Source organism: Poromitra crassiceps (genome assembly GCF_964638095.1).
Source record: "Poromitra crassiceps genome assembly, chromosome: 12".
Classification (NCBI taxonomy): domain Eukaryota; kingdom Metazoa; phylum Chordata; class Actinopteri; order Beryciformes; family Melamphaidae; genus Poromitra; species Poromitra crassiceps.
The window spans coordinates 30,628,209-30,642,717 of record NC_139632.1 but is presented as its reverse complement, the minus strand read 5'-3'; the positions used below and the strand labels follow the sequence as shown (position 1 = coordinate 30,642,717).

The window sequence follows — 14,509 nt, the reverse complement described above, 5'->3', positions numbered from 1 at the left end:
CATTTTAACATAGGGGGTGAATGGGGAACGACTCGCTTTTGGAGCCAGTCTCAAGTGGCCATTCGAATAACTGCAGTTTTTGGTACTTCTGCATTGGCCTCAAAGCGACAAACAAAACTGCCCCCTCGCTGTCATCCCACTATCATGTGTTCAATTTACTACTAGATAACTCTTACTAGTTGTCGATATGTAACCAAAAACCAACCAAACTCCTGGACATTTATCATACTTTAATTAAAGGATGGCTTTATCGATAATCAACCCACTTTGTATCATATATTATAATCTCGGTAATATTTGCACATGGGCAGTGTTTACCTTCTCTTTCTGTTTTTCTCACAAAAATCCTCCTGCAGAAACTCCACCTGCCAGCTGCAAGTCATTAAGGCTCGTTAAGCCTCTCCATGCCATACTTAAAAAAATAAAAGAAACAATAACAGCCGTCCTCGGAGCAGATTCCGCGTCTCGAGCAGAACTTCCGCAGCTCCGTTGTGACGTAAAATGCGTCACAATGAAGCACTTTGCCAGAGGAGGAAATGGGAGATCTCCATGAGGAAAACACAGAGAGAAGGTAAACACTGCCCATGTGCTTATATTACAGAGATTCTTAATGATACAAAGTGGGTTGATTATCGGTAAAGCCATCCTTTAAGTGATCATGATGATTCTGTTGCTTGTCCTTTAAAACCACAAGACTCAGACTTTAGATTTGAGGAACAGTCACACAGTCACTGACTGGAGACAGAAGGCAAACTCTGCCCTCACGTCACCTCTCCAGGCCAAGTGGCAAAAGAAAAGCACTGCCCTGCTCTCCATATGAGCCACACAGTCACATGCTCACTGCCCTGTTCTCCATATGAGCCACACAGTCACATGCTGCTCACTGCCCTGCTCTCCATATGAGCCACACAGTCACATGCTCACTGCCCTGCTCTCCATATGAGCCACACAGTCACATGCTCACTGCCCTGCTCTCCATATGAGCCACACAGTCACATGCTCACTGCCCTGCTCTCCATATGAGCCACACAGTCACATGCTCACTGCCCTGTTCTCCATATGAGCCACACAGTCACATGCTCACTGCCCTGTTCTCCATATGAGCCACACAGTCACATGCTGCTCACTGCCCTGCTCTCCATATGAGCCACACAGTCACATGCTCACTGCCCTGCTCTCCATATGAGCCACACAGTCACATGCTGCTCACTGCCCTGTTCTCCATATGAGCCACACAGTCACATGCTGCTCACTGCCCTGCTCTCCATATGAGCCACACAGTCACATGCTCACTGCCCTGCTCTCCATATGAGCCACACAGTCACATGCTGCTCACTGCCCTGCTCTCCATATGAGCCACACAGTCAAGACGGGCTCACAGGCCAAGGTAGACATTTGGTTGGCAGCAGGGGGCAATGGAGCAGGGAGGGATCAGGCTTTCGGTCATGACAATATGCCTGGCTGTCATTGAGATTCCTCTCCTCTATGAACCCTACAATCAAAGAGCACTTTGCTTCTACAAAGTCTAGATTTAAAAAGACCCTCTAGGGTCCCCAACCTTTTTTCTTTAGGATGAGAGCTACTTACAAAAAATAAAACTAGTCCCAAGCTACTACCTTCCCCCTTTTTTTTAGCAGAGTACATATTTAGCACATTTTAATGTTAAATAGCTCTATCAGAGTTATAGTACAGTAGATATAGATCACAATACATGAGTGTGATTTAGTTCATATGCACTTCTTTTACATGTTGGATTGCAATGAAGATTGTTGTCTTTATCTTGTTCTTTCTTGTCCTTACATCTTGAGTCTCTTATGTCGCTAAACTCTAAACCTATTTGTGAATATCCTCAATATCTTGTTCTATCCTGATTGAAAGCACAAATTACTACTTTACGACCACGATACGACGTAATAAATAAAAGGGTTGAGTCTGAGATCTGCTAAGACCACCTGAAACAACCCCCCAGGGAGAGTTAGAGCCCTGATGCCTCGTCCCCATGAGGTAGCTGCTAATGTACACAAACACACACACACACCCATCACCACTTCACTCATCCCACCACGCTCCCTCTCCCTCAAACCCTAAGTACATCCTCTCAAGCCAGACACGCCCGGTTGAGCTGCCGCTCAGCTTTTGCTACTTAAAAGGATTAGTCCTGCCTTCTCTGCCCTCTCTGTGCTGATGTGCCTGTGCTGTGCAACAGCCGTTATTGTTGTTTTTAATCAAATGAGGAATACAAATGACAGAGGAAAGAGATTCTGTACTGTGCAGGAGAGGAAATGGTCTGAAACATGTTTCATCTGGTTCCGTAAGCTTTCAGAAAACATGCAGAATTAGGCAGGAAGTGAACACAGAGTACAGACAGAAAGCTCCATCTGTATCTGTATCTGTATCTGTATTTAACGTTGAGCATAATTAGGCCTTAAGTATGCAGCGTAGCGGCCACATCAATAGTTAGAAGACAAAAACAATACAGAAAGACAATACATATTTTTTAAAGGTGCAGTCCCACTCCAATGTTTCTATAGTGACATATGATGTCACTGACATCATATGTCACATGACGACATTACATGACATTACATGACAGTAAGGTAGATTCATGTCAGTGGGGGGGTCCTGGCCTGTTGCACAAAAGACACCAAAATCAATAAGGTGTGACCATGAAGTGTTAATTTTTCTCAGTTTTTACTTTTTCTACTGGCACTGGCAAAAAACCATTACTTTACTGTCATGATGCCAATAAAGTGATTTAAATTGAAAGCCTGGCTGGAGACAGAGACAGAGAGAGGCAGAATCAACTTGTTCCAGCCACTGCAGGCAGACACATCGACTGATACAAGTGGACTTGAATGTAAAAGTCCATAATGACATCACTGAATGAATGTGACTACCACCAGAGTTCAGACAGAAGCAAGACCAGCCACGAGCGAGAGAGAGACAGAGAGAGAGAGAGAGACAGACACACAGTCACTACGGGTACACATAAAGGAAAAATAACACACACACACACACACACACACACACACACACTCCAGTCCGTGTGAGGCCCTGCGGTTAGGGATGATGTTATTGGGGGGCCAAACAAGTGGACGTGTTAACGCTCAAGCATGGTTCCACATGTGAGAGCAACACTGGGTCTGTGACAGAGTGAATACACTGTTTAGTACAGAGCCTTCAAATGTTGTCTTCCTGTAAACACCAGCCACAATGTAATGAGGTCAAATCAATGCAGTTTCACCTGATTCGAGATTCTTTTTAAATGAACAGTTAAATGCCTTTTTTCCATAGCAGTGGTGTGTGATCTGTCTTAGGGTGCTTTCTCACTGGCATCCCGGCACCGTTCCCAAGCACACTCGTCTCCAAATTGACCCAAGTTTCGGAACGTTTGATGAGTGTGACTGAACGTTGCGTTCCGTTCCGTTCCACGCCCGGGCATGCAACGGGGAACCGTGACAGGGTCCACTTGAAAAGGTGGTCTGGGGAACGCTTTGGCATGCCCGGAACGGAACACTTGCGAATGTCAATGCTAACCGTTACGAACCACATAGACAACACACGGGCGAGAGGATACACTCCAGGCGTAGTTGATGACGCAAGTGCACTCTGTTCCGTTCCCGCGGAAGAATTGTTGTAATGTGAAAGCTGACCAGTGGGGAAGAGGGGAGGGGGGGCAATCGTGCCCAGGGCGGAACAGAATGGAACCAAAGCAATCGTTCCCAGTGAGAAAGCACCCTTATGCTGCTACTGACGTTTCTAGAAAATGACTCAAAACTGCATTGGAAACAAAGATAACTAGAGAGTCGTAGAGACCATATTGGGATGGGATCACAGCAGCCGTGATGAGCGTATTACATTCAGAGCTTAATACATTCATTTGAAAATGGAACAATGAGCAACACATCACTATGGGGATATGTCTTTACTGTCAGTGGAACAGATTACTGAGTCATGGTGACTAGTCTTGAGGTCCATCTACTGCTCACAGATCAGTTTTTGCATTCTCTTTTAATGCTTAAACGTAGGATCATGGAGGCTGCACTGATGCCAGGTTACACTACTTTAACTTTTCCCTGTATCCCTACCTCTGTCACTGCACTGTGTGTGTGTGTGTGTGTGTGGGGGGGGGGGATAGCTGAGGCGTGCAGAGCAGCATCTGCGCACTGACTGGTCACATCAGCATCAAACACAGTGAAGGCTGCACAGCCCTGGGACTGGAAACACACACACACACACACACACACACACACACACACACACACACACACACACACACACACACACACAGTCTCACACACACACACACACACACACACACACACACACACACACACACTGCAGCACTCCATTCCAACTCTCTGTAGGCTAAAACACACGGCACAGCACAGGGTGGTGATATTCTCCCCATGGGGGCAACTCATCGAAGGATAAGGCCTCTCTATGGAGCAGCTGGACTGAAGGTGTTGTGTGAGACAAGAGGGAAGGAAAGGAAGAGAGGAAAGCAAAGGAAAAAGAGACAATAGGGAAGGAAAGGAAGAGAGGATGGAGAGATGAGAGCGGAGCAAAGAGGTGAAGAAGGGCGACGTTAACGAGGAGAATCTGTTACTGCTGTCGTGGAATAATCACGTAACTGCAGTTTTCCTGTTTCTCTTTCAGCCTCAAATTTTAAACATGGTAATTTGGGGGTTTTGTGACTTCCGGGGGCCTTGAAACTTGTTAGAACCCCCATAGTATCAATTCAAATAGATGAAAAGGTCATTGAGAAATTAGGCTTTTCTCCATTCCGTCCAAGCGGCAACCTCTGGGGGCTGAAAAACACACGCCCGCCCGCCACCATGACCACAATGCCCTTACAGTAGCCACCATTTTATTTCAGGCACCTAGTGCCTATATCGCCCCCTACTGGTTGCTGCACCTTCATACATTGTGTGGGTATTGTTGTGTTTTATGCTTTTGAGACATGTCTGTGGTGGAACCAAAGACGAATTTCCACTTGTGGACAATAAAGTTTTCGTAATCGTAATCGTAAGTTATATACAAATGATACTGCATTACTTTTCATAGGTACGAACAGTGAGAACAGCCTGTTAGATAACAGCTGTGGACTGCAGGCTGACCCTGCTAACTGACTGCTGCTACGTCAGATATGATTGAATGGAGATTTCAGTGGACGCCCACTGGCTTAGTGTCTGTGTCTGTGGAGGAAACTGGTGTCAGAGAGTGAAGTGACACAGAGGTCTGGGACAAATAGCTGTCAGTCAAACACAGAAGCTGCTGTTAAATCCATGACATGGGCCAGAGGATTTCACTTGACTGGTTTGAAACTGTCCGTCACATTCCTGACGTCTGTGTGTTAAAGGTGTGATCATGAGAGAGGAGAGGAGATGAGACAAGAGAGGAGGAAGAAATAGGAGATGAGAGAGGAGAGGAGACAAGAGAGGAGGAAATGATAGGAGATGAGCGGAGAGGAGAGGAGACAAGAGAGGAGGAAAAGATAGGAGATGAGAGAGGAGAGGAGACAAGAGAGGAGGAAAAGATAGGAGATGAGAGAGGAGAGGAGACAAGAGAGGAGGAAAAGATAGGAGATGAGAGAGGAGAGGAGACAAGAGAGGAGGAAAAGATAGGAGATGAGAGAGGAGAGGAGACAAGAGAGGAGGAAAAGATAGGAGATGAGAGAGGAGAGGAGACAAGAGAGGAGGAAAAGATAGGAGATGAGAGGAGAGGAGACAAGAGAGGAGGAAAAGATAGGAGATGAGACGAGACAAGAGAGGAGGAAAAGATAGGAGATGAGAGAGGAGAGACAAGAGAGGAGGAAAAGATAGGAGATGAGAGAGGAGAGACAAGAGAGGAGGAAAAGATAGGAGATGAGACAAGAGAGGAGGAAAATATAGGAGATGAGAGAGGAGAGGAGAGGAGACAAGAGAGGAGGAAAAGATAGGAGATGAGACAAGAGAGGAGGAAAAGATAGGAGATGAGAGAGGAGAGGAGAGGAGACAAGAGAGGAGGAAATAGGAGATGAGAAGTGAAGGGACTAAGGGAGACAAAATGGATGGGAGAGAAAGTGGAAAGAAGCAGGCCGGCATCCTCACAAGGAAAACAACAACATTGATCAAATTCCAAGGCGGTTAAAAGGACTGATGTTTAGGAATGCGACATCTTGCTGTCTGTGATTAAGTGCATGCATGAGAGAGAGAGAGAGAGGGAGAAAGAGCGAGGGAGAGAGAGAGGGAGAGAGAGAGAGGGGGAGAGAGACAGAGAGAGAGAGAGAGAGAGAGAGAGAGAGAGAGGAGCACCCACCCGAGGACTCCCAGCAGGCTCAACGCTCTGTGTTTCCTTCTTCCTCTGCTCCTGAGCCATCACGTCTTTCAGATAGTCGTTCACCTGGACGAGTGAGGCAGGAAAACACATGATATATATACAGTACAACTTAACACTAACAAGGAAAAGACATTACAGCTTTACACTTCAAGCAGACCATTACATACAGAGCCATGCTTACGTGATGTGACACTCTACCATAACGGCTCATGTGACTTCACTGTCTTCTCACATTTCCTACTTCCATGTTGTTTCCCATTCACTTGTAAACTACACATTAAGTAACTGCCGATGACGCATGTAAACACACAGCATACCAAGTATCAATAGCAGTCGATTGGGATGTTTTAAAAGCCCTAGTTAGGGCCTGTGTCGACCTAGTGTCTTTTCATCAGCTCCAACGTCTTTTTTCAGTTGTTTCCAATGAGGAGCGAGCGTATGCGGGTGCACACGGACGTCTAGAGAAAGTGCGCTGCGCCCAGCGTCTATTTTCACAGCGCTCCGGCGTTTTTGTGCGCCGGCTCCCAGCGCTTCCAGCTGAAAATATTTTTACTTTTCAGAAAGACGCTGGTGTTGGGTGCTCCTTTTCTGGCAACTAATCATGGAGAAACTATCACAACAGAGACAGAAAGGCTCAATTGTGGAAGCAGATTGGCTAGACACTTAATATTTCAGACGGAACTTCTCAATGCAGTGAGTCAGTTAATGTGTGTACGTCATAGAGATTGTCCCCAGGACTTGGATACAGAAGTGTGCACATGCAGCATATTTTGGTTGTATTTGGGTCAGTGCGCTTGACTAAAATATCCTGTTAGAGTCCCGGCTCTCTGGATGAGACAAAACCTAACTGTCTGACAGTGGGGGCTAGGGATAGGAAGGTTGTAGAGAGTCTGGGTTTCGAGGGGTGGGTAGGGGGAGTGGCTATGGGGATGTGGGTGGTGGGAGGGGGTGTGGTCATGAAAGGGGCAGGGCTAGTGCAAAGGGGCCATAGCTAGGGTAGGGATAGGAAAGTAGTAGTGAGTTGGAGTTCGAGGGGTCGGTAGGAGGAGTGGCTACCCACCTTGTTGATCCAGGTGGTGACGGCGTCCTCCGTGTCGTAGGGCGTGTCCACTTCGGGGTCGTGGGGCGAGTACTGGCGTATGCAGGCCATCACCTTCTCCACGCTCACCATCTCCACCGTGTACGCCATCATCAGGGTGTCCATCATGGCCAGATGGGCGCTCTGAGAAGGAACGGGACAGAGAGAGTATTACAGGGTTAGGATCGGTTTCTCTGAGAAGGATGGTGAGATAAATATCGGCAGATGTTCCTCTGTGGTTCCTCCGTCTCTTCCCTTTCTCCTTTCATTTACATTTTAGATTTTAGGTATTTTAGCTGAGTGTTTGCATGGCTGAAGGGGTTAATTGGATAGTGCGCATGGCAAATATACATTACTTATATGGGCCATTCATAAATGTAACACCTTGTGTTTTATTGTACAACGTATTGTCATGTTTATGTTCAATCTTTGAAAATCCAATAAAAATACTCGGAAATAAAGTGACACCACCACTTCGCTCAAGGAGAAATCTAATCTCTGACTTTGACATGTGTTTTAAGAGATTGAGCTCTGTAAAACCACAAGACAATCTGATGCGCTAAAAGCATCAGGAAAGATAACACACACGGATAGAAAATGGCAAACTGCATCTAAGCGATCGCAATCAAAGCCATTTGACAAAGTCCTGTCAAGTCCACTGAGATCTGTAAGGAGACATGTCAAAGAGAAGGAAATGAGAGAGGCTGCAGAAAACTATGTGTCGATATTGTGATCGACTAGTGTAAAGAAAATGTAACTTCACCGAAAAAGGCAATCCTTGAAAGGAGTTAATTTGCAGAGGATGCAAGTGAACGTTATTGTTTTATTTAAGAATTTTTTTTTTTTTTTTTTTTACCTTTTTATTTATACAGGGGGAGTCTCACTGAGAGCAATGCTCTCTTTTTCAGGAGTGCCCTGTTCACATTCACACACACATTCATACCTGGAAGCTGACCAGTACAACCACAGTCTGATCTGCTGGCCACTGAACATTTGATCAGGGGACGTTAACGGAGCACCTCCAGCATCAACCCACTTCACATTCATAGCGTACACAGACTTACTCAGGTTGGTATCATGGAAAAATAAAGGAAAAACATAATTTAAGATTCAATACAACACTACATGACGGGCATTTCTGAGTACCAGGCACCGGGAGCAACAAGGCCCTGAACAGGGAGTGATCTATATGGGATTGGAGTTGAAGTGTGGACTACTACAAATCCAAATCCTCCTCCACTATACTCCACTCCATGGTACATCTGAAACTCTCCTGTCTCCAGCCGGTCACTCCCATGTGGCTGTTGCCCTGGAAACAAGTGAGTCCCTGGTTGCACGACCCATTTTGCTACAGTAGGAAGCTTGAGTTAGATGTCTTCCTGACAACACAGTCCAATTAACTCAATTGGTATCTGTTATATGCGGCTCTGCTCATCATTATCAATATATGAAAAGTTCTATTCCTGAACGGCGATGCTACAATTAGTATATATCCAGTTTGCGGGAAAATATGAATATAATATAGAGGGTCTGTTCTGTAGGAGTGGGATCATTTTGTTGACCCCATTTTCCTTTGAATGATACTTTGTTTTGAGTCACTTTTGATCTGTGTGATCAATGGATTTGTAAAAGTAGCAGCTGTAGTCGTTACATCTTTTTACGGCATGTTGTATAACTACTTCTGCACTTCGTCTCTGTTCCCATGAGGAACTGTTTGGAAATATCAAGTTTCACTGTCTTCAGTTCTCAGCCATCCAAAGTTACGAGGAAATATGTGGTAACCAGTTTTATTATGCTGCAAAAATGTTTCTGCTGTATACATTAAAGAAAGTAATGCAAAATAAATACACGAAGAAGGACTTCTACTGTTGTCAGTGTCACATTTTCAAATGGATTGATTTTTTAGAATGAAACGCTTAGATAAAGGCTATGACAATGTTCAGCCTTAGTGTATGAAAAGCATTGGTTAATGTGATGAGACTGCCAAGGGTGAAACAATTGCTATCTCATTTCTGTCAGAGGAAGATGTGATCTACTTCAAACCTTTTCTTTTTGTCATGAAAGTTTTTATTTGAATTTTCGGATCTGTAAGACTTCACACCTGTTTTTGTGAATCCATTAACAAGCAGCATGTGGGACGATGCACTTTCTTGGAAGAATCCCTTTCGTCTGCTCTTCAACTAAACGACTGGTGGGTGTAAGTGAGGAAGTCTCTCTCTGAGCAGGGTGAGGAAGTCTCTGAGCGTGGTGAGGAAGTCTCTCTCTGAGCGTGGTGAGGAAGTCTATCTGAGCGTGGTGAGGAAGTCTCTCTCTGAGCTGGGTGAGGAAGTCTATCTGAGCATGGTGAGGAAGTCTCTCTCTGAGCAGGGTGAGGAAGTCTCTCTCTGAGCGTGGTGAGGAAGTCTCTCTCTGAGCGTGGTGAGGACGTCTCTCTCTGAGCGTGGTGAGGAAGTCTATCTCTGAGCGTGGTGAGGAAGTCTCTCTCTGAGCGTGGTGAGGAAGTCTCTCTCTGAGCGTGGTGAGGAAGTCTCTCTCTGAGCTGGGTGAGGAAGTCTATCTGTGCGTGGTGAGGAAGTCTCTCTCTGAGCGTGGTGAGGACGTCTCTCTCTGAGCAGGGTGAGGAAGTCTCTCTCTGAGCGGGGTGAGGAAGTCTCTCTCTGAGCGTGGTGAGGACATCTCTCTCTGAGCAGGGTGAGGAAGTCTCTCTCTGAGTGTGGAGAGAGGAAGTCTCTCTCTGAGTGTGGAGAGAGGAAGTCTCTCTCTGAGCGTGGTGAGGAAGTCTCTCTCTGAGCGGGGTGAGGAAGTCTCTCTCTGAGCAGGGTGAGGAAGTCTCTCTCTGAGTGTGGTGAGGAAGTCTCTCTCTGAGCAGGGTGAGGAAGTCTCTCTCTGAGCAGGGTGAGGACGTCTCTCTCTGAGCGGGGTGAGGAAGTCTCTCTCTGAACAGGGTGAGGAAGTCTCTCTCTGAGCGGGGTGAGGACGTCTCTCTCTGAGCGGGGTGAGGAAGTCTCTCTCTGAACAGGGTGAGGAAGTCTCTCTCTGAGCAGGGTGAGGAAGTCTCTCTCTGAGCAGGGTGAGGAAGTCTCTCTCTGAGTGTGGTGAGGAAGTCTCTCTCTGAGCAGGGTGAGGAAGTCTCTCTCTGAGTGTGGTGAGGAAGTCTCTCTCTGAGCGTGGTGAGGAAGTCTCTCTCTGAGCGTGGTGAGGAAGTCTCTCTCTGAGCGTGGTGAGGAAGTCTCTCTCTGAGTGTGGTGAGGAAGTCTCTCTCTGAACAGGGTGAGGAAGTCTCTCTCTGAGCAGGGTGAGGAAGTCTATCTCTGAGCAGGGTGAGGAAGTCTATCTCTGAGCGGGGTGAGGAATATTGTGTAAATATATTGTGAAAGCACCAATCAATATTGAGAGGTATTTGGTCAAAGGTATTGTGATGTTTGATCTTGTACACATCACCCTTGCTTTTCCATACTGATGTGATTTCTTTGCATGAACAATAGCTCCGCCTGGCAGGTGAGGCTGATTTTAATCAGAAGGTTGATTACATCGAAAATGTGCCAGTTCTCTGCAGATTTAATTTGATAGGCTACAGGAATAATCGTCTCAAAAATGGTAACGATGGTAATATCTGAAATATTATGTGATTAGCCCTTGCTGGCTAGTTTTGTTATTTGTTCAGTGCCGTGGCGTACACGTGTAGCTACTGCTACTTTCCAACGCTAGAACCTAATTAACTCATCAAATCAAAATCAAAGGCTATGAAAGGTATGTAAAAATACATGATTTGCATAAATACATTGTTTATTTTCCAAGATCAACCCTTTTTGTCTGTAGATCACTAAACGGATGCCATCGGAGCTTCTCACACTGGCTGAAGACCCAGTTAGAGGAAGACACTGAACGCCACACATACTCAATCATTGTAAGATGGCCCGGATAAGAATGTCAGCTAAATGTAAATGTAAAATGATGAACTGATGAAAGAAACACTGTCTTTACAGCGCCACAATGAGATATGTGAAGCCTGTGGAAAGCCTGTAATCTGTATTCCAGCTCTTGGCTCCCATCTTTAGTCTATAGATCCACTACACACACTTCCCCAGGAATGAAACTTCCAAATATTTATACTTGCGCTTCAGCTTTTCCATGAGCTAACCCAATTAATAAGCCATCAACTAAAAGAGGCCAGCGAGACGAACCACAGTCAGGCCAAACGAGACCAGCGAGGGACAAACAATATCTCTGCAGGGTTTTGTGTTGAGAGTGAAGGTGTTTTAGAGCTCTCTAACTGACATGCAGGGTTTTGTGTTGAGAGTGAAGGTGTTTTAGAGCTCTCTAACTGACATGCAGGGTTTTGTGTTGAGAGTGAAGGTGTTTTAGAGCTCTCTAACTGACATGCAGGGTTTTGTGTTGAGAGTGAAGGTGTTTTAGAGCTCTCTAACTGACATGCAGGGTTTTGTGTTGAGAGTGAAGGTGTTTTTAGAGCTCTCTAACTGACATGCAGGGTTTTGTGTTGAGAGTGAAGGTGTTTTTAGAGCTCACAAAATGACATGCAATTCATGGTTTAATGTTGAAGATTAGAAATGACTGGGCCTGTGAAGCTCAGTTCAGTGTATGGAAGTATAACACTGCCAGGGTTAAATGTTCCATTCCTTCTAGGAGCAGGAAGGTTGGAACTATTTTCTGTGAGGAGGTGCTGTAAATGGGGTGCCACATAGGGCATGGTCTACGTCACTATAGAAATATTATAGTCATATTACAGGAGACAGAAATACCATGATGAGGTCACTATGAACTCATAGACACTACATATCGGAGTATTGTAGGAATATTATAGGGCTATAATGATTTGCCATCACAGAAATAACAAAATAAATGGCTTGTTGGAAAATATCACAGCATCATGTTCCCTTTAACATTAGTATCTTATCTTTAATATCAAATAGTTATTTATGTCATGTTTAACTATGTAATAATGCATTTACTGCACTCTAAAAAAGAAAATATCCTGGGCTATATGGGAGCTAAAGCAGAGTCCCAACATTGAAGTCATGCCTCAGTGATACTGATGATAAACCCTGATGTTCTGCAGAAATGTGTTGGTTCATATTTACCAGTAATTTACCAAATCTGCTGTGTACTGTGAATCACACATTGCATCATTTCCACTGTCTCCAATCTGGCAAAGCAATCCCATTTAATAACATAGTGCCGAGGTGTTTCCTATCAGCCTTCATTTAGCCTGTCCAAACACTGTGGCAATACCACATTAGCCCTGAGACATGCGCACACACACACACACACACACACACACACACACACACACACACACACACACACACACACACACACACACACACACACACACACACACACACACACACACACACACACACAATCTGTCAACAAACTACAGTGAAACATTAGCCCTCCTTTTCCCCAACAAAACGATAAACCCTAGGCAGGACCAGGGACCGGCTTCAGTCCTCGAAGGCCTCTTTCTCCTCCCAGTTCAAGGAGATTGATTTGGGTCTGCTGTGGTCTGCTGAGGCGTGCTGACAACGAGGAGGACTAATCTTGTTTCCTGGAGCACAGAGTCTCTAATCATATTGGATCATCATGTAGGAGGAAGAGGCCTGTGTCGGGCAACATGCTATTTCTTTGTTTCACACGGGGACTGTATGTGTTACAAATAGATGCACTGAAAGCAAGGCACCTTGGAAGAACCCAAACCACCCACCGCCATGTTTTTATCAAAGAAGATATATTCTCAGTGCTTTAAGGAGCGTAAAATGTAAACGCGGTTTGCATAATGTATAATACATACAAGATACAATACAAGATGAGATGCCATGCTTTGGGCAATGGATTCAATTCCAGAGTTTGCTGTATACGAGGCATCAGCCGAGCAGCAATTTGGTTAAAAAAAACGCGTCACTGGAGGAAAACGCAATGGGACCCTATGGAGCCAGCCTTGAATGTCTCACTCTAGCCCCGTTGTAAAAATGTTTTAAAAAAAAATGTTGTTAACATTTTTAAAAACTGCAACAGTTCACACAACTTTAACACGACATGCATATATTATACATCAAACTCTTGAGCTATATCGCCTGGGTCGCTGTATAGCCTGGATCGCTGTATAGCCTGGGTCGCTGTATAGCCTGGGTCGCGTGTAGCCTGGGTAGGTGTATAGCCTGGGTCGCGTGTAGCCTGGGTAGGTGTATAGCCTGGGTCGCGTGTAGCCTGGGTAGGTGTATAGCCTGGGTGGCTGCATAGCCCTGGTCGGTGTATAACTTGGGTTGTGTATAGCCTGGGTCGCTGTATAGCCTGGGTCGCTGTGTAGCCTGGGTCGCTGTGTAGCCTGGGTAGATGTATAGCCTGGGTCGCTGTATAGCCCTGGTCGTGTATAGCCTGGGTCGCTGTATAGGCCGGGTCGGTGTATAGCCTGGGTCACCCTGGGTCAGACAAAAACTCATCACATTGATAAGAAGTGACACAAAAACCTAAACCAAACTCAACTTTACCACTATTTCTTAAGAAGTTGTAGTTGTCATAGACTGTGTTGCATAGTTGATTGCTCTATTGCTGACAAAAATGTGTTATTGTAAGTCGCTTTGGACAAAAGCGTCTGCCAAATGACATAATGTAATGTAATGTAGCTACTTCTGCTCTCACTCAAAATGTCAAAATACATATATAAGCGATGTGATGTATAGTTTTTGAGATATGAACGTTTGTTTGGCACAACTCATACTAGTTAACTGCCGCGCTTACGGGGGATTTGCGGTGTTGTGACGTCACGCTGATTCCTCGTATACGAGGCTATCTGAAATGCCTTCCCCTTCTAGAAAACAAAAAACATAGCTGCCCCTTGCAGTTTGAACACTGCCATAGTAAGAAGAAGTTTGATTTGTATCTCTATTGATTAACTGTGCAGCCCTAGGCTAACACATGCTGAGCGGACAGAAACAGCTTGGTACTAGAGAACTCATAAGGCTTCTATGGGTAAAGGATTAGTATGACTGTCTGACCTGAGACCAGACTCAAGGCTGTTACAGCACCACTGGCTGCTGTCTTGTACGTCACAGTGTTTACACAGTGCAGAGACATCGCTACTGTTGACCA

General features: G+C 45.4%; 1 protein-coding gene across 1 annotated transcript in view; it reads right to left on the bottom strand.

Annotated features, from left to right (window-relative positions):
• Positions 1-14,509, bottom strand: part of camsap2a (calmodulin regulated spectrin-associated protein family, member 2a) — a gene marked incomplete at both ends in the record, with an annotated part of 72,450 nt that overhangs the window by 33,075 nt on the left and 24,866 nt on the right. Inside the window, 2 exons of the mRNA XM_083647492.1 lie at positions 6,301-6,384; positions 7,382-7,543. Of these exons, the coding sequence (XP_083503618.1) occupies positions 6,301-6,384; positions 7,382-7,543 (246 nt within the window). The remainder of the gene's footprint in view (positions 1-6,300; positions 6,385-7,381; positions 7,544-14,509) is intronic.